A 27071-nucleotide genomic window follows, 5' to 3' on the forward strand; every position below is an offset into this window, starting at 1 on the left:
TTATTATTATTATTAATTCTGATCATCTAATTTTAAAAAGCAAAGAAATAATAAATCAAAACAGTATGAAAAAGTAAGTGTGTTCCTATTTGAAAGATGTTAGCGTTAATTTTTGAAAAACTCACATTTTTAATGTAAATGTTTGACATGTATTTTTGTACTTCCTTCAGCTAAACAAATACTTTGTTTTTTCACTTATTTGTTTACATGGTCTGACTCAGAGTAAAAGTATATATTTAATTTCTTCCCCCATTTGATCCAATCACATGCGTGATAACAGTGTAGTGTAAAGTTAAAGCTGTTCTTCATTAACCCTCCAATGCTGTGTATGAAAAAAAACCCTGTGAGGAGGATTTAAAGGTCTTTGATCTTTATGTAACTTTGAGCTTGGGGTTGAAGACACAATGTTCACCGCTGTGGATTACTGGGACTCTTAAAACCTGCAGTTAAAACCCTCAAACAGTGACTCCTGACCTTCAACATGACAAACACAATCACAAATGTTGTTTTTTAGACAGCCTTGGAGGTGAAGAGAGATCATCCGATGACCTGTTAATTCAAAGAAGTGAAGACAAACGTTTAGGGCAGTAAAAACATTCACCATCACTAAACACATTTAAAATTTCAGTTTTTGGAAGGATTATGAGACAAAATTGCAAAAGGTCAAATGGATAAAAGCCTGAAACACTCTGATATTTACTGATGTGGTAATTCCAGACTGGCAGCAGGAACAACAGGACAAGTGAGTGATTCACAGGGTTAGGTCTCAAGGAATTCCTGTGACTCTTTACACACTCCTTTTCTTTTGTACGTATAGTTTTATTTCCACAACTCCCCTCCTCTTTCCAGGAACCACACAAAATGAGCTGTACATGACAGAGGACATGTTATCCTCAGGGCCTATAAAAGAATCCCTGTGATCTGAATCTTTCAGCTTTTGAACCTCTCCTCTCATCACTTATCTATGTCCGTCATCGGTCTGATCATCTGTTTGCGACATTCATCCAGTAACTGAAGAATAAACACAAAACCACGTCAGTTAGACTCAAATGTTGGGTATTTGATTGTGTGGGTGGAAACAAGGTGTGTGGTGAGTGACTTCGTTTAAATGGAGTGTGGATGGACCGGTTTAACAAACATATGGGGAATCAAACAAATGCATGCACCTCTCACGTCAGACGATTGTCAGAAACTTAACAAGAAATAAGATCAAAGTGACATAATAAGAAAAGAGGGACAAAAAATCTCAATGTTACCGTATCACTCATTAAAAATCAATTTGTTCTGTTTCCACTTGTTTTTCCACAGCATTCATGTTCAGACTCGCATAAAAATGAAATGTTTCAGAGTTGAGAATAATAAAAGCTAAAAGGTCATAAAACATAATAACATAAAGCTATGGAAACTTGACAGATTATTTTGTTCTTTTTCTCAGACTTGTTAACTTTAAGCATATAGAGCCCTAAAGCTGTATAAATGAGCTGTACTTTTACAAGAAAACATAAGAAAACTGAGATTCAACACCTTAWATTAACAAAGCTCTGTTTTCATACCACATTCCTTCCATTCTTTATTTTGTTTTACTTTCTAACACTTTTTTCCTACGTTTTAGTCGGTCAGCAGCTGCTGAGGCCTCGTTTCCACCTACAAACTCACATCATATCACCTGATTTCTTTTAAGGGGTTTCAGAGAAGGCAAACACTTTAAATTAATGTTTTCTGACTTTATTTATGATGATTACTGAGAACTACATAGATTACAAGTTGTGAAATCATTGCAGTTCAGCTTCAAACAACCCTTCAGATAATTACGTCACTATAGCTCAATGACGATTTGAAAGATTTACCGGTAACTCATTTTATCGCTGCATCAGCATTTCTTTGAATAAAAGTTGTGGGATTGTGTGAGTTGTACTTGTGGGATTTAAACATATGATAAAATATTGATTACCAGAGTTAGAATGGGTTATAATGAAAAATCAGTTGTCTGGATTATGTCTTAAAATCACCACTTTCTCAAAGAATCTGACTGATCTGTTTAGTGACACACACAATACATGAAATATCCTTGTAGAATTAAAAATACAATTTTGTAGCACTGACAAKATTAAATGAACCATATGAAGCTCTTCGCATTTACCTTTAAGCTTTTTACTTTTTGTCACTACTAAAGCAAAATAATATATATGACCCTTTATTTTATGACTTTGAGGTTCAAAATGTGTTTTGTTTTCTTCATAAAAACAGTGAGCTGCTGCTGACATCAGTGTTAATCTGAAAATCTGTTTAAAAACCCAAATGAGGAGAAAAGTCTGTTAAGTACAGTCCGGCTCTATCCTGTCATAAAGGCCCCTTAGTTATCTTCTCCCTTGTGACCCGACACCGTGCGCCCTGTGTGGACAGGGAGTTCTCAACAAGACAGAGAGCTGAACTTTCTCAGAAAGGTTGGGATCTGCTGCTCAGTGTGAGTCCCATCTGTGTGAGAAATGCTTCAGCTGTGACCCATGACCTGCTGAGAGAAGATTTGTCGTCATCTTTTCAAAGAAAGAATCAGATACATCAGAGTACAAGTTCTTCTTGACATGAACGACTTTTTATTGTTAGTCTCTTTGTATAGCTATCTGTTTTGTTGTGTATTTTTCCTCCATGATTGTAGATTCTGTTTCTTAAGCTTTCAGATGAATGTGCTTCTGTCAAACTTAAATATTAGATACTAGGCTGTAAAACTTCACAGTTAAAAGTTTTATTAGCACTCCAGGTTGACAGACATGACACTTTAAACTGTGCCTATTTGTGTGTGACTTTTTCTTTGTTGACAAGACTGACTCACTGCCTTCACAGGCCTACACATTTTGTTGTTTAGTCTCTCCTGCTCTCTGGTGGCCACTCGCTGATCTGATGTGATGGAGGAACAAGYTGAGCAGCACAAAAATGTTYTAGTTAGAAATGTTGCTATAACCAGAAACACAGAGGCTAAATTGTTTACCATAAATAATGAAGGACATCCTTTTATTTGTCAGGAACATATGCCTGATTTGGGGGATTGGCATTCCCCTGTTTCTTTTGTTTTGTTAAAACTGTGAGCAATAGTCTTTACAAAGACCTTAGAGCAGAGGTGCCCAAAGTGGGGCCCGCAGGCCAAAATTGGCCCGCTGAGCCATTTGATTTGGCCCACCAGCAGTTGTACTGGTTAATAGATTGTAATTATGTTAAGATTAAATATAAAATACAAGTAACTACAAGAGACATTTAGATTAGCTTTAAGCTCATATATAGATTTGCACACCTTATAAGCAGAGGTGCCCAAAGTGGGGCCCGCGAGCCAAAATTTGCCCGCCGAGCCATTTGATTTGGCCCACCAGCAGTTGTTCTGGTTAATAGATTGTAATTATGTTAAGATTAAATATAAAATACAAGTAACTACAAGAGACATTTATATTAGATTTAAGCTCATATATAGATTTGCACACCTTACAAGACCACATAGAATCAAATTTTAAATTAAGTAAAGTCCCATGAGACTTTGCTGCCTGAGCATACGCTGAATTTTCTCCATGTCCATGGGCTGAAAGAAAAAACTAAAGAATGTGGGCAACCACACTGGCTGCTAGTTTAATCATAAAAAATAAAACAATGTTACTTAAGTGTTAAGCATTTCTTAAATTATTGCATTTGGCCCGCGGCCCTCAGATTGATTTTAAWTTTGGCCCTCTCAGGGAAAATGTTTGGGCACCCCTGCCTTAGAGCAAGGGTGTCAAACTCACACACACCCACCCGCAAACACAAGGGGGCCAAAAGTCTAAACTTGGTCAAAGCCAAACATCAATTTATATTAATATCTACTGAATGAATGTTATATAAAAACATAAATGTATAAATAATATTTTTTTATAGAAATGCAAACTACTTTTTAAAACTTGTGTTTTGCGCAACATTTAAAATGCATAACCTAATAGATAAAGAAAAAAATACAAGCAGAGTAGGGACGTCTCTGCAACAAAATTTTCACATTTTAAAGAAACATTTTTACTATGACAATCCAGCAAATCAGTTTGTTTTTTTTAATTAATTCATGTTTTTTTCCAATGAGGTGACAGTTCACGTCACTGGAAAGTTTCCAAAAATGGGCCAATAAACCCTAATCATATTACATCATCATGCCATAATTTGATTTAAATAAATTACATCATTTTTGTTTTATTAAAATGCATCTGATGTTATACAGTAGTTACATGTTATATGATATAATTTCAAAAGAGAATTGTAATTCTTCTCAGGAAGACAAACAGAAAAAACGCAGCTTCCTACGTTTACTTTTCTGACACTTCCTGTGGATTGTGTAGTGAAAGAAACATCCATCACTGCTGTCATTTACGCTTATTCTAAACTTGAGACTTGTAGGAAGTCCACACCGGTGATGTGTGAAATTCAGTTCTCCTGTGAAAATCTGTCCCCCCTGCTGGTTAACCTCAGAGAGAATCACTGGTCCAGGTATGACGTCAGACCAATCCTAATTGGTTAATATGAGGGAGGCGCTCCCAACACAGGGGGAACAGATTTTCACAGGGGAACTGAATTTCGTACAACACCGGAAGTGCCTTTGGGCTTCAGTGTTTTTATGAGTACTGTTCCTTTAAATGTCCGCTCTCGTGTCTCTAACGGTGACGTGTCTCTCCTCCTCTTCTCCTCCCGGCGCTGCTCAGAAAGATTCACGCCGACCTGATTTTCACTTTAAAATAAGCTGATTGTCGGGACATCATGGGCAGTGAGTATTACTTTTTCATCTAATCTGTACGAAACGGGTACATACAATATCTGGGAAAAAAGCAAAACTTGTTTAACCTTTTCTTTTTGTTAACTTAGTTAGCTTACTGTTTCACACTAGCGTTGACTTTACTGTAGGGAGCTAGCTTACGATGCTAACAAGCGTCTTGTTGCTTTTGTGTTGTAGTAAATGGTTTTTAAAAAGTAGTTAGTGAAATAATCAAGTAATCACAGTGGACGTTTTATACACTACATTATTGTTCTTTGCTCATTTTTGACAACAACTTCTGTAGACCGAGTTAGCTTGAAAGCTTGTGTGAGCTAACCTTTAGCTACTCATTCAAAGACATTGACAATAGTGATGACGACGCATTACCAGCACACCCCGGTGTTGTTTCGATTCAGCTGTCCGTAAATGTGCCAACACTACAACAATCATGCGACAAGGAGAACCCTAAAAACCGGAAAACAYGCAGTCTTAGTATATTTTTCCATATTTAAATGTTGTATAGTATTTGTGTTGAGTCCGCCCCCTGCTCACTGCCACGTCCCATTCATCATGATGACTATTGTTCTGTATTTCTAGTAAAACACTTCTGTTTGCTTGTTTACAGTCAAATTCTTGGAGGTGATAAAGCCATTCTGTGCAGTGCTGCCAGAGATCCAAAAACCAGAGAGAAAGGTGATTTTTTTTTTTAAATAAATAGCAAACATGTTGAGTTGGATTTAGGTTTAACTCGTGAAAAATGTCTTTGATCAACAGATCCAGTTCAGAGAAAAGGTGCTATGGACTGCAATTACTCTTTTCATCTTTCTGGTGTGTTGCCAGGTAAGTCATATTATTACATTATTAGTTACCTAAAATCAACTCTTATCAAATGGCAATAGCAGTGTAATAATCCCACTATTTAACATCATAGAAAGACCTCCTTCACTATAAACCTTTTTAAAAATAAATCTCCAGCTATTGTATTTATGTAACCATTCAATTTATGTCACTATATTAAGTTTTTATATTTTTGTCTAATTTAATTCATTATTAAATAATTTTCATCTTTGACAAAGATGGAACCAGATCAGTTCATTTAAAAAACAAATGCTTTTCATGTTGAGTGTCCTCAAAGGTCTCTGTTGGTGTAGACAGCAAGTCAGATATCTGCATTTAGTCTGCAGTTTGACTATAGTGCCCCTGCAGTTCCTCTGGTTCTGAGCGTGTTTCTGTTTTGTTTTTAAGAAGAGAAAATAGTTGTGTATAAATAGTTAATCACTAACCTGAGAATCAGTTCAGTACGATGTGTGCTTAAAAACTGAAGTAACCGTTGGTCTTGGAAAAGCTGCGGTTGTTTATGTTGTTGGCTAAGCAAACCCAAATTATCACTTGGAATTTGCTAGCTAACTCATTTCTTTATGTCCACCTGCAGTGAGATTAACATGATGCTAAATAAATATGTCTWTCACTATAATAGGTGATATTCGTATCAAATTTGAGCTATAAAAATCAGCTAAAATTTTACATTGTAAAAGTGATTCTTGAAGAATCATCTTTTTAACATTTACCTGATTCATTGAGGAAAATCAAGACTGAACTCTTCTCCAGATTCCTCTTTTTGGCATCATGTCCTCAGACTCTGCAGATCCTTTCTACTGGATGAGAGTCATCCTGGCCTCAAACAGAGGTGAGTGGCCAGCCTGTAATAAATGTAAGATAAAATGCAAGTGTTAGGTCATGCCAACAGGACATAACAGGAGTATCTCCCTGCAGGTACTCTGATGGAGCTGGGCATCTCACCTATTGTCACCTCAGGCTTGATAATGCAGCTGCTTGCAGGAGCTAARATCATTGAAGTCGGGGATACCCCAAAGGATAGAGCCCTTTTTAATGGAGCTCAGAAATGTAAGACACTTAAATCCGTTTGTGATGTTAACGTCTTCATAGCGTACCTTATTTATTTGTTTATTTAAAAAACTTAATGTTTTCAGTGTTTGGGATGATCATCACCATCGGCCAGGCGATCGTGTACGTGATGACTGGCATGTATGGAGATCCATCAGAGATGGGTGCAGGGATCTGTCTGCTCATCATCATTCAGGTGAAAACACAGAAAGGGTTTATTCACATCATTGCCTTCTTTTAATAAATAACATAATCATAATATGTAAAATGCATTGAGTACAGGCTATTGAAGTTTTTACATGACATACTGGCATTGATAAAACTAGTGTGTGTGTGTGTGGGGGGGGGGGTATTTTTTAATTCTATGAGCAGGATTTACTCTAGTATTAAGTCAGTAAGGTTACCCAAAAAATAAAATGTGCACTTGTTCAATTTTATTAACTCRTAACATWTGCATGTTAAACTACAAAATATGCAATATTGTAAATGGTAAATGGACTAAATTTATGTAGCGCTTTATCAAGCCCCATGGGGACCCCAAACCACTTTACACTTCAGTCATTCACGTTCACACACTGATGGTGGTAAGCTACTTTGTAGCCACAACTTCCCAGGGGCACACTGACAGAGGTGGGGCTGCCATACACAGGACCCTCTGTCCATCATCAGTAGGCAAGGTGGGTGAAGTATGTTGTCCAAGGACACAATGACTGAGGCGGCTGGAACGGGGGATCGAGCCRGCAACCCTCCAGTTACGGGAYGACTCCCCTAGCCACTCCGCCACAGCCGCCCCTCATAATTTGATTAGATAACATTTCTTGAAAAAGTGGGTGTTCGTAACAAAACATTTTCTTGGAGCAGGACTCTTTTTATTTATTTATTTATTATTTTATTTTATTTATTTTTCTTCTGCTAACTGGTGTGTTTGTGTTCCTCTGTAGCTGTTCGTGTCTGGACTGATCGTGCTGCTGCTGGATGAGTTGCTCCAAAAAGGCTATGGACTGGGTTCAGGGATCTCGCTGTTCATTGCCACCAACATTTGTGAGACTATCGTCTGGAAGGCCTTCAGTCCCACCACTGTGAACACTGGAAGAGGTTAGTGGGGAAAAAGAGTAGTCTTTTAAAATGTTTTTGATTCAAAATAGTGTTTTTTTTTTTTTTTTTTTTTTTTACAAAAGCCTGCCGTATTGCTTCTCAGCAGTCATCAGAAATGTTTCTTTCATCTCTTAGGCACAGAATTTGAGGGAGCAATCATTGCTCTGTTCCACCTGATCGCCACAAGAACAGACAAAGTGCGTGCTCTAAGAGAGGCCTTCTACAGGCAGAACCTGCCCAACCTCATGAACCTCATTGCCACTATTTTTGTTTTTGCTGTAGTGATATACTTTCAGGTGAGTTGCTGCACATTCTTTTGCGTGACTTTTTCAAGGCTTCCAACAGGAATTGACAGTTGTCTAAAACGTCATTTTCTCTTGCAGGGATTCAGAGTGGACCTCCCCATCAAGTCGGCTCGCTACCGTGGCCAGTACAACACCTATCCTATCAAGCTGTTCTACACCTCCAACATTCCCATCATCCTGCAGTCTGCCTTGGTCTCCAACTTGTACGTCATCTCCCAGATGCTTTCCACACGCTTCAGTGGGAATTTCCTCGTTAATCTGCTTGGAACGTGGTCTGTAAGTATAATGATGATTCACCTTCTTATGTAGATACATAATTAACTTTTTATTAGTTGGATTGGTATGGTTGTGTGACCTATTATGTCACAATCAACTAAAGGTGTGTGGGAATGTTAGGCGAAGAGACAGAAGAGAAGTGCTACTTTTTTAAAGTCAGACTTGGTTAGTAAAACATTTTTTTTCCTTTAAAAAAATCTTTATTTCCTCATGATTTATAGGACGCAACATCTGGTGGCCCAGCTCGTGCCTATCCTGTTGGGGGTCTCTGTTACTACCTCTCTCCGCCCGAGTCTTTTGGTTCTGTTCTAGAGGACCCTGTTCATGCGCTCATCTACATATTTTTCATGCTCGGCTCCTGTGCCTTTTTCTCCAAAACCTGGATTGAAGTCTCTGGTTCTTCTGCAAAAGACGTAAGTCGTTATTATTGTCTATCCGGAGGTGATAGTTTGTCCTTTTTTTAAATTTCTTTTAATATAAAAGCACATTTTATGTTAAAACTCGGCTCTTCGCTGTCACACAGGTGGCGAAGCAGCTGAAGGAGCAGCAGATGGTGATGAGGGGACACAGAGAAACCTCAATGGTTCATGAACTGAACAGGTAAAAGGAAAAAAAACCTCTGGACTCGCAGAAGTATTTAATCCACTACACAAACTAAATATGGACAAATTTATAATCAAGAGTTTTAAATGAGAATTTTTAGCTTAAAATTCTGATTTTATTAAAATGCCACAACCTGAATTTTATTTTATTTTTTTCCTGTTGGGCTGTTCATCTAATCACGACTCAGCCGTTAACTTGCGGTATCTGAATRTTTTCTGCAGGTACATTCCTACAGCTGCAGCCTTTGGTGGACTGTGTATCGGTGGTTTATCGGTAATGGCAGACTTCCTCGGAGCCATTGGTTCTGGTACTGGTATCCTGCTGGCTGTCACAATCATCTATCAGTACTTTGAAATCTTTGTCAAGGAACAGAGTGAAATGGGCAGCATGGGGGCCATGTTTTTCTAGAGAAGCCATAGTTTTTTCTATCTTCAATCAACTTTTATCAAGATCGACCTTGTGTATTCATTTTTTTTTGTTGTTGTTGTTTTTTTGTTACGAACAAAAAGAAGCCGCTGCRCTGTCATCTTTGCAGTTTAAAGACATTTGAGGAACCTTCAGGAGACTCTGCTGAAACGTGGTTCTGTCAGGTGGAGGAACATGTTGATTTTTCACATTGTTTCCTCAGATCTCTGAAACTCCAGTGATCCAGAGACCACCACTCCTTTTTTTTCTTGTTTTTGTTTTTAACCAGACCACAGGTAAAACTCCACAAGATTGTCTGAAAGGTTTCATTTCATTTGTTTGTTTTTAATTAGTTTAACCCCCCCCACCCCCCGATTTGACATTGGAGCACTTCAATATGCAGGTATATTTGATTTGAATGACGGCCGTCATCTGTTTATGTGCTAAGTGTTGTCTTAGGTTATAATTTTACTGTTCACTTTTTATTCGTTTGTGTGCCAGTCAGGTTACGGTTTGGATCAGAAGACAAACTGTCAGGACCTTGAGTCAAGTACTGTTTATGTTCCTTAATGTGACCCCACATTAGAACTTGGGGTCCTGCAACATGAAACTGGAGCTCATATTGGGTTCCAGCTTCAAAACGGGCGGTTTGAACAAAAACCCAGTAAACCATCTAAGAATCAAGGCCGTTGTTGTTTTAATGCATGGCGTTCCCAGGGATCTGCAGTATTAACTCACGTCACACTTTATTCTTGTTATTCAAATCCGAAGATGTTTTGTTTTCTGGTTTTAATTGTTTGCTCTATATGTAATCACTTTTGGACAAATACTTTGTTCCTGTACATAGACCGTGCATTGAATACCTTTTTGAATTTGTCTTAAGTGTAAGAAAGTTTTTGTTTATGTAAAAACAAAACAAAAACAACAAAAAAAAAAAACATTTCAGAACAACCTTGTATAAAAACATTCTGAATAAAAAAAGACTTTTGTAAAAAGAATTACAGATTTAAAAAAAGTTTCTTGAGCTTTTTGGGGGTTAATATTTATAGGTCCTGTGTCATTTACTGTTTATATTTTAAATGTCTGCTGGCCATGCTGCATATTTGCCTAAACGTTGCAACTTCTCATTTTAGGGTTTTACAACTCAGGTACGCTGATGTCATGCGAAATATACGGAGGATTTATTTTTTTGGTGTGTGTGTACTTAAAATAATTTACAGAATTTTTAWTTTTTTGAGTTTTAAGTCTTCATAAAGACAGATAATAGATATTTTTGAAACCACTTGTATTGTTTTAATTGGGTATTAATTGAATAAAGTTTAGCCAGGCCAGCAAAAATGATTTTTGTTCTACCTTCTTACTGAATAGATCTGATTTTAAATAAAACAAAGTTTATGCCAATGTTCTTAAAGGATATTAATCAAAAAATGCAACAAAATTAGAATTGTTAGTACAGCAATACATTAGTAATTTATTTGGGCTGTGTATTTTTTTATTGATGTGTAGGTTAAATTTATCAAAACCTCTAAAAAAAGACATGTTTTTTTTTTTTTTGACAGCTATATTTTTTCATCCCACCTATTTGTTTCAACCACACTTTAATTCCGAAATGGGGCATTACAGTACTTACCTAAGCAACTGAACTTTCCTTTTCTGGCCTGTAGGGGGCAGAATAATTCACAGCTGCGGCAACGACACCGGAAACAGGGAAAACGAAGAAGAAGCCATCGTGCTTTAGCCGGTGCAGTTGTGAAACCGCGTCCTGAACTTTGACAGAAATGTGCGGTCAGAGTAATGTGTGTAGCTTTATTCAGTAAAATATTTATTTTMCGAAACGGTTGCTAATTTATCGAATTTAAAAGGTAATTTATACTTGTTACAGCGCGAAGAAATGAGCTCAGTCAGAGATGAAGGTAAGCACCCTCAGCAGAGTGTTAGCCGGCTAACTTTACTCACACTAACTAAAAGTTTAGCTTGAATGAAATATTGCTGGTATTGTTATAAAGGGTATAATCAAGTGTATTGCTAAGCTACGAATGAAGAGATTTAAAATTATTTACTTTATGTTGSCACTGAAAGGTTAGCACCGGCTGTTTAACCTTGAACGCCAACAACCTGAGTGTCGCTACGAGGTTCTAGTATGTTTTAAGTTTATTTATTCAGTGATCTAAATTTGTCTGATACTCAAAACGATTATGGCTGTAAATGTATACATTTTACAGAACATACAACTTTAAAAGTGTTCATTTTTACTCATGAAATCCTTTTATAAGACATTACTTGATGTTGGATCATATGAAAGTGTTGCATCACTGGTTATCATGGTTCCTGGAAGTCTGGCTCCTCTTATAAAACTGTTATGGTAATATTCTGAGTATTAATGAGAAAATATATAACAAAAAAAACTAATCAATTATTTATATCAGCTGATGTGAGACTCAATATTGACAGTATATTTCTCAGCCACATCACCCAGCCCTATATACACATTGTCAGTACTTTGCWATGCATTGTGACCTTAACAGTGTTCATTATCTACCTATAGTCTTTCAGCTATATCCTAACATTTGGCAACATAGCACGTTTACTATCACAATGTAAAATGCGAATAAATCTAATTTTATAAGCATGTTTTAGCATCTTTATAATTTTCATAATGTTAAACAGTTTATGATTTCTGATTGTCCTGGTCAGCAGGTAAATTGCTCATTGTGTTTCCCTCAGATTTTTTGTTTTACTAAGTTTCTTTGCATTTGGGTTTACACAACAGGTAAAGACAAAATTATATTTGTCACCAAAGAAGATCATGAAACCCCCAGCAGTGCTGAGCTTGTAGAAGAAGACCCCGATGACCCCTATGAAGAGCAAGGTGAGGAGTGGTATAGATACTGAGAGAAATCTGAGAGAGARTAGGAAATTTAAACTGAAACTTTTTTTTTTTTCTTCTCAGGTCTAATTCTTCCCAATGGTGATATAAACTGGAACTGCCCTTGCCTGGGAGGGATGGCCAGCGGTCCCTGTGGGACTGAATTTAAAGATGCCTTCTCCTGCTTCCACTACAGTAAAGAGGAAGTGAAGGGCTCCGAATGCCTGGAGCAGTTCAGGGCTATGCAGGAGTGTCTGCAGCGCTACCCCGAGCTCTATCCACAAGACGATTCCCCATCCAGCCAGACCTCACAGGATTCTGCTTCTGCAGAGCCGTCAAGTCCAGACAAAACACCGGGCAGTGAGCAGGACTCTGATACCACACCACCAAACACAGAGAGCTCAGAGGAGAGCTAATAATGAGCTTTTATTGTGATACTCGATTCTCATCATTCACATTTATCATTCAGTCATGTTTTTATGGAACATAGCAAAAATGTCTTTATTATTTTTTTGTTTTGTTTTGTTTTTAAGTAAAAACGGCTCATGTGAAAGGGTGTAAAGTTGTCTGAAATTGTGAGTTACTGTCAGATGACGAGTTAACCAGGTAAACCTAGATTTAAAAAAAAAAATCAAAAACCTGAAGCTATTTAATTGGATGCACTGTAAAATAAAAATAACAGTTATCATGAAAGTTTTTCCTTTGGTCTATAACTTTTCTGCGAAACAATACAATAAATGTGACAATATTTAATCTGTAGCAGAAACATTTTTTTTAAATTTTAATTTAACCTTTATCCAGGTAAACTGTTTGAGAACCACATGCACATTAAGACTGTTTCAGTTCTTTTGCATTCTGGGTAATAAGTTAAATACTGTATTTCACTTGCAAATCAGGTGATCAGGAGAAAAAAATAACCTCCTTGAGTGTTTAGATTCAAGCTGTTTGATCATGTCACTGTGATCCAAGGCCTTTTTTTTTTTTAGCTCAGTCAGTGAGTCACAGGACCAAGTTTCCAATCCTGTCGTCTGATGTTTCTGTTTGTACTTTAATTAGTTGACTGCCCGCTTTGAGATTTACAGCAACAACACTGGAGACTGAACTTACAGTAAAAAAWTTTTTTACATTTTCTGCTCATTATTAACCGTATTCTCCTGTACCTTTTAATTGTTTTACAAAATGTTCAAAATTTTTTTCACTCATTCATTTGCTGAATTTAGGGAGATTTAATGTATGAAGAAACATTTCTGAAACTGAGCTTTCATTGTTGTTACCACTGTTCTCTGTTCTGCACTTATTCTGCCAATTTATAATTAAACTTGACATATTTACCTCATCTAAAGCAAAGTGTTTTAGTGCAGAAAAAAAGGATCGAAGTGAATATTGTGGACAATTTTGTAATAAAATAGATTACACCTTTACTGTGATACGTTTGACTCATTTCTCTTATGAATGAGCAAAAAGGAGTTTTTGATAATGCTTCAATTTAAAGAGGATTAGAAAAACAGTAAAACTGCATGAAACTGATCTGGCAATCAAATCATTTTAGATTACATGTGTTGCCTTTAATGAAGATTAAGCTGAATCAGTATTTGAAGCTAATTTGTAATTTTTATCTTTACTTTATCTATAAACGTGAGCAGCAGTCTTCATGAATCATTCTGTGATTCAGTACGTATCCAGCAACATTAACATTTTCCCACAAACCTGTTAAATATTAACAGAATTGCAGGAGGCATCAATACTCTATCCTGCAAGTTTCATCTAACCAWTTATTTTTGCATCYKTTTATTGAGTAATTGTCACAAACTTGGAGTCAGAGGTCAGTTTTTGCCCTCTGAGTTATGAACTGTTTCAAACACTTCCAGAGATCAATAATTACCAAAGACCCTTGTCTGTCATTGGTGGATTCTTCAGWGGAAATCTGACCAAACAGCCAATTGGACAAGACAGCAGAGTGATTGGCCTCAAWAGTTAAAGTTTGCAGAGTTTAGTTGTTTTTTTTTTTTCCTCCACAGAGGCTTGTTTGCAGTGAAGGTTAAAGCTGCCTCCTGGGCTCTGCAGACACACTACCTGAGAGAATGTCAAGTTTGAAGGAGATATGCAGTGGTTTACCTCTGGATCCTTTGCCCCACAATCAGGGGAGAAATCCTAATGTGCCACACGCTCCTGTTCGAACCCCAAACCTCACAGCTCAAGAGGAACGCGTAAGTAGAAATACACATTTAATCATTTGTTGTCCTGGGGTTACTTTTATTTTTTTAAGATTGCAGGTCTTTTAGCATGGAGTAAACAAACCTATAGCAGCCTGGCTGTTGTAAATGATGCTGTTTTATAAAACAAAACTATTTATTCTGGAGTCTGAYCTCGTTTTTTGAGTTCCTGCATTATAAAAATGTCAGATTTAGTGTAGATGCATATTTTACATTATGACACAATCCCTACACTCCATTTTATTTCATCACCCCTGCCGGCCTTTTCCCCAACAAATATTGATTATTTCCCAAAGTTCAACAAATGATTACCCAAACTCTGAGCAAAGGCTTCAGTCAATAATTAAAGGAGAAGCAGGAAAAGTTCTCACTTTGGGTCTAATATGGTTTAAACGCTGATTTATTTATTTATTTTTCTGACCAACTGTAAATGCATCTCTTTTGCCTCCACGCAGCTGGCTCTCAGAAATGCTCTGAGATATTTCCCGACCTCCCATCATGCAACACTTGCACCTGAGTTTGCTCAGGAGCTCCGTCAGTACGGCCACATATACATGTACCGCTTCTGTCCCACCATACGGATGAGGTGAGGAGCCCTTCAAAGTTTGGTGTTCCAACTGCAAAAAACATCTCTAAAATGTGATGGAGTGTTATTTTATTACAAAAGCACTTATTAATGTCATGCTTTCTATACACAGCAAAAACAGGAGTGTTAAAATTTCAGTGTTAAACTTTTGGGTGTTGATTTAACACCACCTAGTGTTATTTTAACACTTTCTGAGTACACTCACACCCAGTGTTGGTGTTAATTCACAGTGTTGATTTCCTCAGTGTTGTCTCAACACTGGACAGTGTTAAATAAGCTCTGCCCACAATTAAGTATTATGTAACACTTAACAGAGTTGTTATATAACACCATGCAGTGTTGAAAGAAGCATTCTGAAAAGCCCCGCCCTCTTCCACCTCATGTCAGACAGACCAGTATTTACCCAGCATTCCTTGCTGAGAAATCTTGCAGAAATGAAATGTTTGCATGTTTATGACTGTTAAAGACGTTCATGAGAGTAAAATTAGTTGTTCTGGTTWGTTTTCTTGTTCAGTTTGATCAAGTTGTTCAACTTTAAGTTTATGTTATTGGCCAAAAATTGACATCATGAATGAGAGGTACTTCCTGGTGTGTGAAGAGTGACTCCATTACACTTTACTAGAAAATACTGAGAGTTTGATATTAACTCTGAGTGTTAAAATTACACTCTCAATTTCATGGTGCATTGACATGTTGTGGTGTCTGTAAACCTTTATAACACCACAATTTCCTTTGTTAATAATAATAATACACTGGTGATACTTTTAACACTTTATTTTAACACTGTTGAAATGTTAAAATGACACCCAGTATTGTTGAATATTTAACACTGGCTGGTGTTAAATTAACAAAAAAATGAGTGTTAAATTTTAACACTTTCACAAACGTTATTTTAACACCAGCGAGTGTGGACACATTTAGACACTTTGGTGTTAAAATTAACACTGTGGGTGTTAAATTAACTCAGGCATTTTTGCTGTGTAGATTTGTTTAGAAATTGTAGATATATAACCTCATATTCCAGCAAATGTAATAGATAAACCACATTTATATCAAATATAAATCTGTAGAATTTCTCAAATTTTGTTTTCATTTATAATTTTTTTCTGCTCTGAAATCAGTGCTTTAACTTTGTGCAATATAAAACAAAACCTTGAAAATAAATTTGTCCAGTTTCGCATTACGTTAGAGCTTGGAGTTTGTGTTGTAATAATAATAATAACGATTAATTTAATTTGTAACACACGTCTCATTAGAAAAAATCTCATAGTCCTACAAAACAGCAAAACACACAATAAAAGATAAAACTGGTGCTCTCAAATATTCGAGGAGAAAGTTCCAAAGGCGGGGGTCAACACACGGAACGCCTGATCTCCCATGGTCTGGAGATAGTGGATGAATATGGAACAAGAAGGTCCTTCAAATAATCTTGTGAGGTTCTGTTAAAGCATTTGCAAGGTTATAAGCACTTTTGTGTTTTATAAGATTTGTTGGCTTTGGTAGCCATCCTGATGCAGGTTAACTCTAAAAATGAATCAGATGTAGATGAACATCCAGTGCTTACTTTCTGCAAGTTTCATTAAAATTTGTTCAGGGCTTCATAAGATATTTTGCTAACAGACAAAAACATTTTCATTTGCCTTAAAGGCCCTGGCACACTATGACATTTTAGATAACWTATGCCAATTTATGAAAAGTTTGGAGACATCTATTGAAGATGGAATTTTAAAATAATCAACTGGAAGCTTTATGTACACACTGCGATGCTAACAAATTGATCAAATATCTAACTTTCATTAGTTATTTAGTGGAAAGAAACATTTCATAAGTTAGCGTAAGTTGTCTAAAATGTCATAGTGTTAGAGCCTTTACCTTTAGGTGTCAGGTTAAAAAAGACAGATCAAACATATAAAACATTTAAAGCAGGAAACTACAGAAGATGATCATTTCATTGTATTTGTCTAACCTGATGTTTTTTCCCGTCTCCTCCTCAGAGCTTATCCCATAGATCAGTATCCCAGCCGCACACGTCAAGCAGCTGCTATGATGCTGATGATCATGAACAACTTGGACCCGTCTGTTGCCCAGGTGAGCCTTTATATTTTGCACAACTTTCATCACAGGAGAAGAATTAATACTGAAATAAAATAGAGTTTTAACTGAATCTTTAAAGAGTCTGTGTCATTCATATCCTTCAAATACAAAAAGTCAAAGTATTTTTATATTTAAGAAACTTGGCCTACAACACACGATTTTACCCATTTTGTCACATAACAGGCGTATTTTCTTTTGAACTTGGTTCAGCTAAAGTGAAACAGGAAGTGACATCAAAGGGGAACTCTTTAAGAAAAGGAACTCCCTGGTCTAATTATTTGAACTCTGACTTGTCTTCATCTCTGAGACTCAAAACAATCTAAAGAAACATCAGATTCTTCTCTAAAGATTTTGTGAGCCACTGTAGCAAAGCTCTGATTACGTTCAGACATTCCCCTTTGGCATCACTTCCTGTTACTTCAAATGTGAAAATCTCAACAGCTGTTCATCTCAGCGGTGTAAATATTTTTGGCAATATGTCATCAGTGATGTCTTTCCAAAAATGCATTCATATTTATTGCAAAAATTTGATGTCACAGGCATTTTAATAATATTGTTGTTATTCTGCAGTTTCCTCAGGAGCTTGTCACCTACGGAGGGAATGGACAGGTGTTCAGTAACTGGGCCCAGGTGAGCTCTGACACGTTTTCTTGTATCTGTGGAAACAGTTTTTTTTTTTTAAGTTTCATGTTGTGGTCGTTTTTGTGAGTTCAGTTCCGCCTCGTGATGCAATACCTGAGTGAGATGACTGAGGAGCAAACTCTGGTCATGTACAGCGGACATCCGATGGGCTTGTTCCCCAGCTTGCCCTCCTCGCCTCGTGCCATCATCACCAACGGCATGGTAACTGCTTCGAGTTTCATAAAATCACACAAAGGTAATAGAATTAATATTTGTTGTTTTCCCCCTTTGCTTCATTCAGGTTGTCCCAAATTATTCATCCAGAGAACAGTATGAAAAGATGTTTGCACTTGGTGTGTCAATGTAAGCTTTTTCTTATTATTATTAAGGTACATTGAAGGTGCTCAGACACGCTGTAACGTGTCGTGTTTTTTTTTAAGGTACGGTCAAATGACAGCAGGGAGTTACTGCTACATCGGACCTCAGGGGATCGTTCATGGCACTTTGGTTTGCAAAAATAATATTGTCAAAAGCATAAATAATCAAAAACATGTTAAATGTTTTAATTGGTGTATTCCCTCGTGCCTCTCTGCAGCTGACCGTGCTGAACGCAGGCCGGAGGTACCTGGGCACTGACGACCTGAGGGGCCGAGTCTTCGTGACCTCCGGCCTAGGCGGCATGAGCGGGGCTCAGGCCAAAGCTGCGGTCATTGCTGGCTGCGTCGGCGTGATCGCTGAGGTGAGCAGCTTTTCTGGCGACTCCKTCGCTAAAAGTCAGTGCAGACGGATCATAAATGCGGTGTGGTTTTATGTGCAGGTGGATGAGGCGCCGCTGAGGAAGAGACATGAGCAGGGCTGGGTCATGGAGGTCACCAGCAGCTTGGAGCAATGCATTAAACGCATCAGGTGACAGAGGGGGCGTGATGTGTGGGAATACTTTTAATAAACTGAAGATGAAGATGTTTTTCGAATGACAGATCAGAGAAACTTTCAGTATTTTTAGTGAGACCAGTGGTGCCAAAAGGTACTTTARCCAGGCTTCAGGGGACACTCCAAAAACCTGTTTCTGTTTCATCTTATTTATAAAAAATGAGTTTTTGCTGTGGAAAAAGTGGATTTACCAAAGCAGTTTTGCACCAAATTAAATAGTGCAAAAAACAAATACTACTCCAAAAAACAGTTTTTATTGTCTTTTCTTACAGAGAAGCGAAAAGCACCAAGACTCCTCTCAGTCTGGGTTATCATGGCAATGTTGTAGATTTATGGTGAGTTTCCCAGACACGAGCTAGGCACCAYTTCGGATGTTATCATCCATTAAATGGACATTATTAACCRTTATCAGTCCCATAGAATGGCTTCAGACTGTCAGCTGGTTAGTATGAGCCATAAAACCACAAAGGTTTTTTATGCAATCTGGTTAATATGAGGCATAAAACCACTAAGGTTTTTTATGCAATCTGGTTAATATGAGGCATAAAACCACTAAGGTTAATTTTAGAGAAAATGACATGGATAAAGTAAACCGGACTCCGGCGGTAGCAGATTGTTGCATTCCAACATATTTGGCTCTGGTAACCCACTAGGGGGCACATTCGGGACAGTTTGAAGCCATTCTATGGGACTGATAACCGTTAATAACGTCCATTTAATGGACTGATAACATCCAAACTGGCTGAGCCAGGCCTGAGCTGYGTCTTCATCTGGGATTTATTCATGACTCCTCTCTGATCAGGGAAAGGCTCCTGCAGGAGTTCGAGAAGACCGGAGATCTCCTCGTGGATCTGGGCTCAGACCAGACCTCACTGCACAACCCCTTTAACGGGGGCTACTACCCGGTCCCGCTCAGCTTCCGCCAGGCCAACCAGCTCATGTCTACTGATCCGAACCGCTTCCGGACCACTGTCCAGGAGAGGTTGGATTCACTTCTAAACTGAGCAGCTTGTTACAAGTGTTGGGTCTGTGGTGTGTTGGTTGAAAAACGTGTTTTGTGTTACATGGCAGCCTCAGAAGACACATAAAGGCCATTAACAAGCTGTCAGATGCAGGTATGTTCTTCTGGGATTATGGCAACGCTTTCCTCCTGGAGGCCCAACGAGCTGGTGAGGAACTCAGCAAAGACACACGCAGACATATCAGAGTCCTTTAGTGTCAGTTTAAATTGTAAAGCTGAATGTGTTTATGGTTTCATATAGGCGCAGAGGTCACCAAGCCTGGTGGAGGAGTAACGGARTTCCGTTACCCTTCTTATGTTCAGCATATTATGGGGTGAGACTTTTTTAAAAGGTTTTCAACATCATTTTATGTTTGTCTGCAAACCTGTAAACATGCTGATTCAGTAACAAGCACTTTTTTTTCTTTTGGTGCAGTGATATTTTTTCATTGGGTTTCGGCCCATTTCGCTGGGTGTGCACATCATGTGATCCCAAAGATCTGGCTGTAACCGATGACCTCGCCGCTAAAGTTCTGGAGGAAATTGCTGCCGGTGTGTCAGATGGAATCAAGCAGCAGTACAGTGACAACATTCGTTGGATCAAAGAGGCTGGAAAACACAAAATGGTTGGCACGCTCTCAAAACAAATAACTTGAAAAAAAAATCAAATGTATAATTTAACCCATGGGTTCTTTGGTTCAGGTTGTGGGATCCCAAGCTAGGATCCTTTATTCTGACCAGAAAGGAAGAATCTGCATAGCTTTGGCCATGAACCAGGCTGTCGCTGATGGAAGAGTCTCAGTATGATGAGGAATTCTTTCTTAACATTGCTTCACGTTTGCTGATATCATCATTTCATCAACTTTATTTTTTAATGTCTTTAGGCACCTGTGGTTATTAGCAGAGACCACCATGATGTCAGTGGCACAGACAGCCCTTTCAGAGAGACCTCCAACGTGTATGACGGCTCTGCTTTCTGTGCAGGTTCGTGCTTCGGTTTTAGTCTGAATCKGAGGTTTGAAACGCAGAATATAAAGAGCTCACAGCTCTTACTTTTTGAAGGTGATATTTCAAATATAAGGATATAAAGGTGCAGTCATGGAGAGGAGGTTTGGGAACCACAGGGTCTCGTCTCTGCTTTATGCAGATGATGTGCTTCTTTTGGTGTCTTMGGGCCAAGACCTTCAGCAGACACTGGGGTGGTTCACAGMCGAGTGGGAACTGGGTGGGATGGGAGTCGGTTCCTGTAAGTCTGAAGCCATGGTTCTTGAATGTAAAGGGTGGAACGTCCACTCCAGGTTAGAGTTTCTGCCTCCAGTGGAGGAGTTTAAGCATCTGGGTGTCTTGTTCACAAACGATGGGTCAGTGGATTCGGTCAGTCGTGATGAATAAAGAGCTGAGTTGAAACTGACTGCTCCGCCTACGTTCCAACACTCTCCTATGGTCATGAGGCGTGGATCATGACCGAAAGAACGAGATCTCGGATACAAGTGGCCAAAATGAGCTTCCTTTGTAGGGTGGCCAGGCTCAGTTTTAGAGATAGGATGAGAAGCTCCTTCATCCATTAACGTGGTTCAGGCATCTGAGCACGATGCTTCCTGAACACCTCCTTTTAGAGGTGCTCCAGGCACGTCCGAAGGTCTTGGATAAGATCAGAACTCACTGGAGGGATTTGTATCCTCTCTGGACTGGGAACAACTTGGGAAATGGAAAAGTATTTCTGCGGAGGCATATGTCTGGGTTTCTCTACTAGACCTGTTGCCTCCACGACCCGACCACTGATAAGAAATACACGAGTGGGGAGAAGCTTTAGGCACTTATAACTTTATATAATTCTACTATAAACCTTCTTTACCCCCAAATCCTGTCTCACGCTGTGCTCGTTGCAGATATGGCAGTCCAGAACGTTGTCGGTGATGCGTTCAGAGGCGCCACGTGGGTGGCTCTGCACAACGGCGGAGGTGTTGGCTGGTGAGGCAGGCTGCTGACTGGGAAACAGTAATCTGTGTCCCGCATCACCGTGTTTACGTCCGACTCTCACCTGCAGGGGCGAGGTCATAAATGGAGGCTTTGGTTTGCTGCTGGACGGCTCAGATGAGGCGGCAAAGCGAGCCAGCCTGATGCTCAGCTGGGACGTCTCCAATGGGGTGAGAGAGAGAGAGAGAGAGAGAGAGAGCAGAAAGACTATCAGCATCCTCATCCTCAGTCACTATCGCAGCTCACAGGATCTGCAGGTTGATTTGAGTCGGTGTCGTTCTGCAGGTGGCTCGTCGCTGCTGGTCCGGAAACAGGAACGCCTAYGAGACTATCCAGCGCACCATGGAGGAGAACAGGCAGCTGTACGTCACCATGCCCTACCCGGTGCAGGACGAGAATGTGTTGGACTGTGCCCTGAAGAGCTAACCACCACTTCAGTTTAGAGCAATTATAATTACAGCCAYGAAGCAGAGGAATCCAGCACCTGCAGTCTCTTCAGTTTGTTTAGCTAAATGAGGCCTCCTTCAGCAGATAAAATGATGAGAAATCACCCACAAAGACATCCAATACACTGGAAACCTAAACAGTAATACTGTGCTGGCACTACACTAAAAAAAATCAAAATCTTACTAAAAAAGTTAGATTGTTAATCTAGAGTCTTGTGTAATTATGTTACCAATTTACTGAGTGTCAGAGCAGAATCTAACTTCACTGTCTTGAATCATTAGCAAAAATATTGCTTGTGCTGCATTCAGAAACAGAGATCTATTCCTCAAACAAGCTTGTTTTCTAATGAAGATTTTCTAAAGAAAAAGCATTATCTGGAACAGGTGGGCGGTGGTTAAAGTGGAAACCCCCCCCCCCCCCCCACCACCACCACCACCACCACCACCTGTAACTACCGAAGTTGCAAATAAGAGTGCTTAAATTCTCCTACAGGACATTTGTGTTTTTAATGCAAAAGTGCATTAGTGTTTTGGTGCTAAAAATAAAAAGCTATAAATTAAAATATTGTTTGAGTTATTCTTTAATAACAACATACCTAACAGTTTGTTGGTGACAGTTTAATTTAGATAGCCTTTTTTTTACTTTTGTTTTTTTTTTACTAACTTTTAGCTTTTTAATTAGCTACCATTGTGCTACTTTTAGCTTTTGCTTGTTTACCTTTAGCTTCTAACTACCTTTTTGCTACTTTTAACTAACATTTTCGTACTTTTAGTTTTTCACTAACTTTTAGCTTTTAATTACCATTGTGCTACTTTTAGTTTTTAGATAGCTATTTTTTACTTTTAGCTTCTATAGGCTATAGCTTTCGCTATCTTTAGCTACCTTTCTGCTATTTTAACTAACCTTTGACTAGTTTTGTTTTTTCATTAACTTTTAGYTTTTAATTACCATTGCGCTTCTTTTAGTGTTTAGCCATCGTGGTTGTTCAGCTGCACGCTCACAGAAATCGCGTCTCCTTCCTGTTGCGTCTCTCTGCTGTGCGTCTTTACGCGCGTGCCTGTTTCTTTAAGAGCGCAGACTGGTGAATGAACTTGAGCCWTTCCGCGCTGACGTCACAGGGGTTAGAGAGATTGGTGTTCCCATCAGAGGGAGAGGGACAGATACCCCGATGAGGACCAGACAGGGGGGATCAGATTCCTGCTGCAGTTCCTTCCTTTTGTTGTTTTTCTATAATCTCTACATCCAGTCTWGACTCGGACTCTCCTGAACTTGTCTGCGGGAACATAACGGTGAAATCTCCGCCCTGGTTTCTGAGTGAAAAAACTGTTTTTCCAGATAACATGCTTTGTTTTTATTAACCAGGGGATCAAGGTCTATTTGGCAAAAGCCTCCCGGATGGATCAGGATGGATGAATTCAGTTTAAGACACAGATGAGACTTTTTTTTCCTGCACTTCATTTTGTTTATTCCTTTAKTGGGAAATGAATCATGATCAGGAGGACCGGTCTGTGAACCCGTCCGGTGCGCAGGAGGGGGACGGGACGGCTCGCCTCTGTGACTCCTCCAGCAGCACCTCGGGCCTCCAGCCACCTGCTTACTGTAAACTGGAGTTCAGGAGAAACTCGGTCACGGATGACTATAAAATAACAGCTCAGGTTCTTGGTCTGGGTATTAATGGRAAAGTGCTGGAGTGTTATTGCAAAAAAACTGGGGAGAAATGTGCCCTGAAGGTGCGTAAATTCTCTACAAAAGCTGTTTGTTTGTCTGGAAAATACAAAGCATCAATTATTAATTTGTCTTCATGTCTGCATTGCTTGTGTATTTAATGGCTCCTGACATTTGTTAGATTGATTGAATCTGAAAGTAAATCTGTTCAGACACTGATGTGCTGTCTGCAATCCTCTGGCTCCAATGATGTGCTCTGTAACAATGTTACATAATGTAACTCGGACCTTTGCCAAAAACTGGTTTTTGTTTCCATTTACCCAAGAACAAATCTTTAATGTGTAAGAAATGTGTCTAAGGGGAGGAGAAACAGGAAGAGGAGTTTCATGAGTGCTTGCACATGTTTTCTTTGGAAAGGCTTTTTTCAGGCCATGACCAAGCAGGTATGGCAAACTGTTTACAAGCCACCACTTTTCTTGGAAAACGGTCTTGCTCAGAGGGAAATTACGTTCTACACAATTAAAATGGTTTTAGAGTCAAGTCTCACATTTCTAACACTCATGTATGAGTCAGAGTCCTGCAGGATCTAGATTTGGTTGTAATTTGCACAAGAAAAAAGAAGAATGGGACACCCTCTGTTGCAGCACTTGGCCTGTAAAGATGGCTCATGTTTCAGGACTCTGCACTTATTAATGGTCTTAATGGTTTTGTCTTGTTGTTTTTGTTCTATATTCTTTCCTGAGATGAATGTAAACTAAAAAGCTTATCATCTTTGCCTAAAACTCTCCACTTGGACAAATTTAAAACAGAACCAACCTCTATTTTGCTTAATTTTTGAATTTCTTTTAGATTCTGTATGATACCCCTAAAGCCAGACGAGAGGTGGAGCTGCACTGGCGAGCGTCTGGAGGCCCCCACATCGTACGAATACTCAGCCTGTATGAGAACATGCACCATGGGAAGAAATGTCTGCTTATTGTGATGGAGTGGTGAGAATGATCATATTCATGTTTATATATAAGATTTAATTGTAATGCTAAACAGATCAGCTGATGACTATGAAAATGATTAGTGAAATAGACTAAAGGTGACACAAAAAAGCAACCAGGTTCAGGAGCTAAATCTTAAATTTTAAGTAAACTGTGAAAGGTGAATGAACCYGAGGCTTTCTGCACTGCAGTGGGGGCCCTCGATGAAAACTTTACTRTTAATAGACAAACCAACACACACACACAAATATTATCCCCCACAGCTGAAAGATGAGTGTGATTGATATTAACAAATAGACAAAKGTGCACTTTCTGCAGAAATGCAGTGTGGATGCTGAGAGCTGAACAACTGCTAAAATTTGGTGAAAAAGCTGAAAACTAATCAGCAAAACAGATGCTATTAGACAAAACAGTAGCTAAAAGCTAAACTTAGCAAAACTCCAACTGAGCAAATTTAGCTTAACTATAGCTAAAAGCTAAAATTAACAAAGCTAAAGCTAAAAGTAAAAACTGTCAAAAGCAAAAATTAGCTAAGTTGTAGCTAAAATCCTACTACTACATACTACTACTAAGTAAGTTATAGTCTCTCAAAACAAATAACTTAAGTAAGTTACAGTCAAAGACAACATTTGCAAGGTTGCACTCAAAAACTRAAATAAGCAAAACCAWATCTAAAATGAATCAAAGCTGAAAATGAATAAAACCATAGCTAGATAACAACCAAGAAAAGCAAAACATTTCAAAACAGTAAAAGTTAACTGGAGCAACATGAAAACAAAAAACTGAAACAAACTTGAAACTGATTTTCATGACTCTATTTGTGCACTTGTTTGATCATCTGCTGTTATCTGAACTTAGTTAAACAGTAAATTTTGAGGCACGGTGGCTTGTTTTGTTCTAAAACCACCACTGCTGTGGAAAAACTGCAGTCATTTGTCGAAAGTATCCTCARCGGTCCGGTTCTGATGTCTCTGTCTCAGCATGGAGGGAGGGGAGCTGTTCAGTCGTATCCAGGCCAGAGGGGACCAGGCCTTCACGGAGAGAGGTGGGTCAGAGTCYGTTTGTTCTCTGTGCTCTCTGCCTTCATTTTAACATCCTGATTATCCACCAGAGGTGTCGGAGATCATGCGTGACATCGGCACGGCCATAGAATACCTCCACAACGTGGACATCGCTCACAGAGATGTGAAGGTAACACCACGCTCAAAATCAAAAGAGAGGGTTTCTGCTTCGGTATTTACTATATATATATATATATGTATGTATATTCTTGTTTCAGCCTGAAAACCTGCTCTACACAACCAAGGACAGTAACGCCACTTTAAAACTGACTGACTTTGGCTTTGCAAAGGAGACAGTAACTCACAATTCCCTTCAAACCCCCTGCTACACTCCTTATTATGTTGGTGAGTTTCCTGAAATTTCCAGCCRTGTAAATAATGATCAATTATTTGTTTATGGCACTGAGTTTCTGCGGTATAATTTTATGTTTATTGTTATAATGTTGTGTATCTTTTGCTTTGTGTCATTTGTTTTTCCTGCAGCACCAGAGGTTCTTGGGCCAGAGAAATATGACAAGTCATGTGACATGTGGTCTTTGGGGGTTATCATGTACATTTTGTGAGTATCATGTATGTAACTCATTCAGCTTCATAAAATATGTATAACTATAGATCAATCATGAAAGGACTCAGTGATGTCTTTTCATACTCCTTTGTTTCTTTTTTTTCTTTTGTTTCCCAGACTCTGTGGTTTTCCTCCTTTCTATTCGAACACGGGTCAGGCTATCTCTCCAGGCATGAAGCAGAGGATCAGACTGGGCCAGTATGAGTTTCCCAACCCCGAGTGGGTCGACGTTTCAGGAGAAGGTTAGGTTTTTATGATTACACTGAAATCAAACACTGACACAGTTATTACGTGYGAGTAAAGTCCAAGTTTTAATCAAACTCATCATAAAAATGATCAAAACAGAAAGAAAAGGTGGTTAGTCCTGCCCAAAATTGTGCTAGAAGTGCTACAGCCATCTGCTGCTGCTACTTGCATGTAACCACAGAATTCTAGATAAATAAATGAGTCATGAAAAACTGATGGCGATCTAACTGATTTATGAGATAGTGTTAACAAGAAATGCTGTAAAATTTGAAGATTGGAGTTATAGAAAAGCAGTGATTCATTTTGGTAACAATAAGCCCTAACTTTTCTACAAAATCCCCCTTTCTAAGTATCTAAACTACTGCTTTAACATTTAAACTACTGCTTTGACAAACTCATAGTTTTCTGCCTTATTTGTCCAGGATGTAGTTATCAAAGTCAGCTAATTTCCATATAAACATATATATAT

General features: G+C 38.6%; 4 protein-coding genes across 5 annotated transcripts in view; all 4 read left to right on the plus strand.

Moving 5' to 3' along the window:
• The first annotated feature begins 4602 nt into the window (after positions 1-4602).
• sec61a1a (SEC61 translocon subunit alpha 1a) lies at positions 4603-10280 on the plus strand. Its single transcript, XM_014009066.1, has 12 exons — positions 4603-4765; positions 5379-5446; positions 5528-5593; positions 6362-6440; positions 6527-6658; positions 6745-6854; positions 7600-7753; positions 7889-8049; positions 8137-8334; positions 8556-8747; positions 8858-8934; positions 9159-10280. Exons 1-12 carry the CDS (start codon positions 4759-4761, stop codon positions 9343-9345), a joined length of 1431 nt encoding a protein of 476 aa, XP_013864520.1. The 5' UTR covers positions 4603-4758; the 3' UTR covers positions 9346-10280.
• A 761-nt stretch (positions 10281-11041) lies between these two features.
• chchd4b (coiled-coil-helix-coiled-coil-helix domain containing 4b) lies at positions 11042-13629 on the plus strand. The gene is made up of 4 exons (XM_014009067.1): positions 11042-11138; positions 11225-11255; positions 12113-12211; positions 12293-13629. Exons 1-4 carry the CDS (start codon positions 11121-11123, stop codon positions 12622-12624), a joined length of 480 nt encoding a protein of 159 aa, XP_013864521.1. The 5' UTR covers positions 11042-11120; the 3' UTR covers positions 12625-13629.
• A 593-nt stretch (positions 13630-14222) lies between these two features.
• Positions 14223-22638, plus strand: uroc1 (urocanate hydratase 1). Of its 2 annotated transcripts, XM_014009068.1 has the most exons (19): positions 14223-14415; positions 14877-15007; positions 17002-17095; positions 17672-17731; positions 17816-17944; positions 18024-18085; positions 18163-18229; positions 18318-18461; positions 18540-18628; positions 18925-18987; positions 19455-19634; positions 19724-19821; positions 19915-19987; positions 20089-20278; positions 20355-20453; positions 20537-20636; positions 21542-21623; positions 21700-21799; positions 21915-22638. In XM_014009068.1, the coding sequence occupies exons 1-19, from the start codon at positions 14290-14292 to the stop codon at positions 22053-22055; spliced, it is 2028 nt and encodes a 675-aa protein (XP_013864522.1). In that variant the 5' UTR covers positions 14223-14289; the 3' UTR covers positions 22056-22638. The 2 variants fall into 2 exon arrangements, with proteins under 2 accessions (XP_013864522.1, XP_013864523.1); XM_014009069.1 differs by lacking the exon at positions 14877-15007 and having other exon boundaries at positions 14266-14415.
• A 590-nt stretch (positions 22639-23228) lies between these two features.
• The window catches only part of LOC106518005 (MAP kinase-activated protein kinase 2), a 4693-nt gene continuing 850 nt past the window's right edge, over positions 23229-27071 (plus strand). Inside the window, exons 1-7 of the mRNA XM_014009070.1 lie at positions 23229-23806; positions 24591-24730; positions 25711-25775; positions 25842-25921; positions 26010-26136; positions 26275-26350; positions 26474-26598. Of these exons, the coding sequence (XP_013864524.1) occupies positions 23558-23806; positions 24591-24730; positions 25711-25775; positions 25842-25921; positions 26010-26136; positions 26275-26350; positions 26474-26598 (862 nt within the window). The 5' untranslated portion in view covers positions 23229-23557. The remainder of the gene's footprint in view (positions 23807-24590; positions 24731-25710; positions 25776-25841; positions 25922-26009; positions 26137-26274; positions 26351-26473; positions 26599-27071) is intronic.

Source organism: Austrofundulus limnaeus, unplaced genomic scaffold, assembly GCF_001266775.1.
Source record: "Austrofundulus limnaeus strain Quisiro unplaced genomic scaffold, Austrofundulus_limnaeus-1.0 Scaffold55, whole genome shotgun sequence".
NCBI classification, from domain to species: Eukaryota; Metazoa; Chordata; class Actinopteri; order Cyprinodontiformes; family Rivulidae; genus Austrofundulus; species Austrofundulus limnaeus.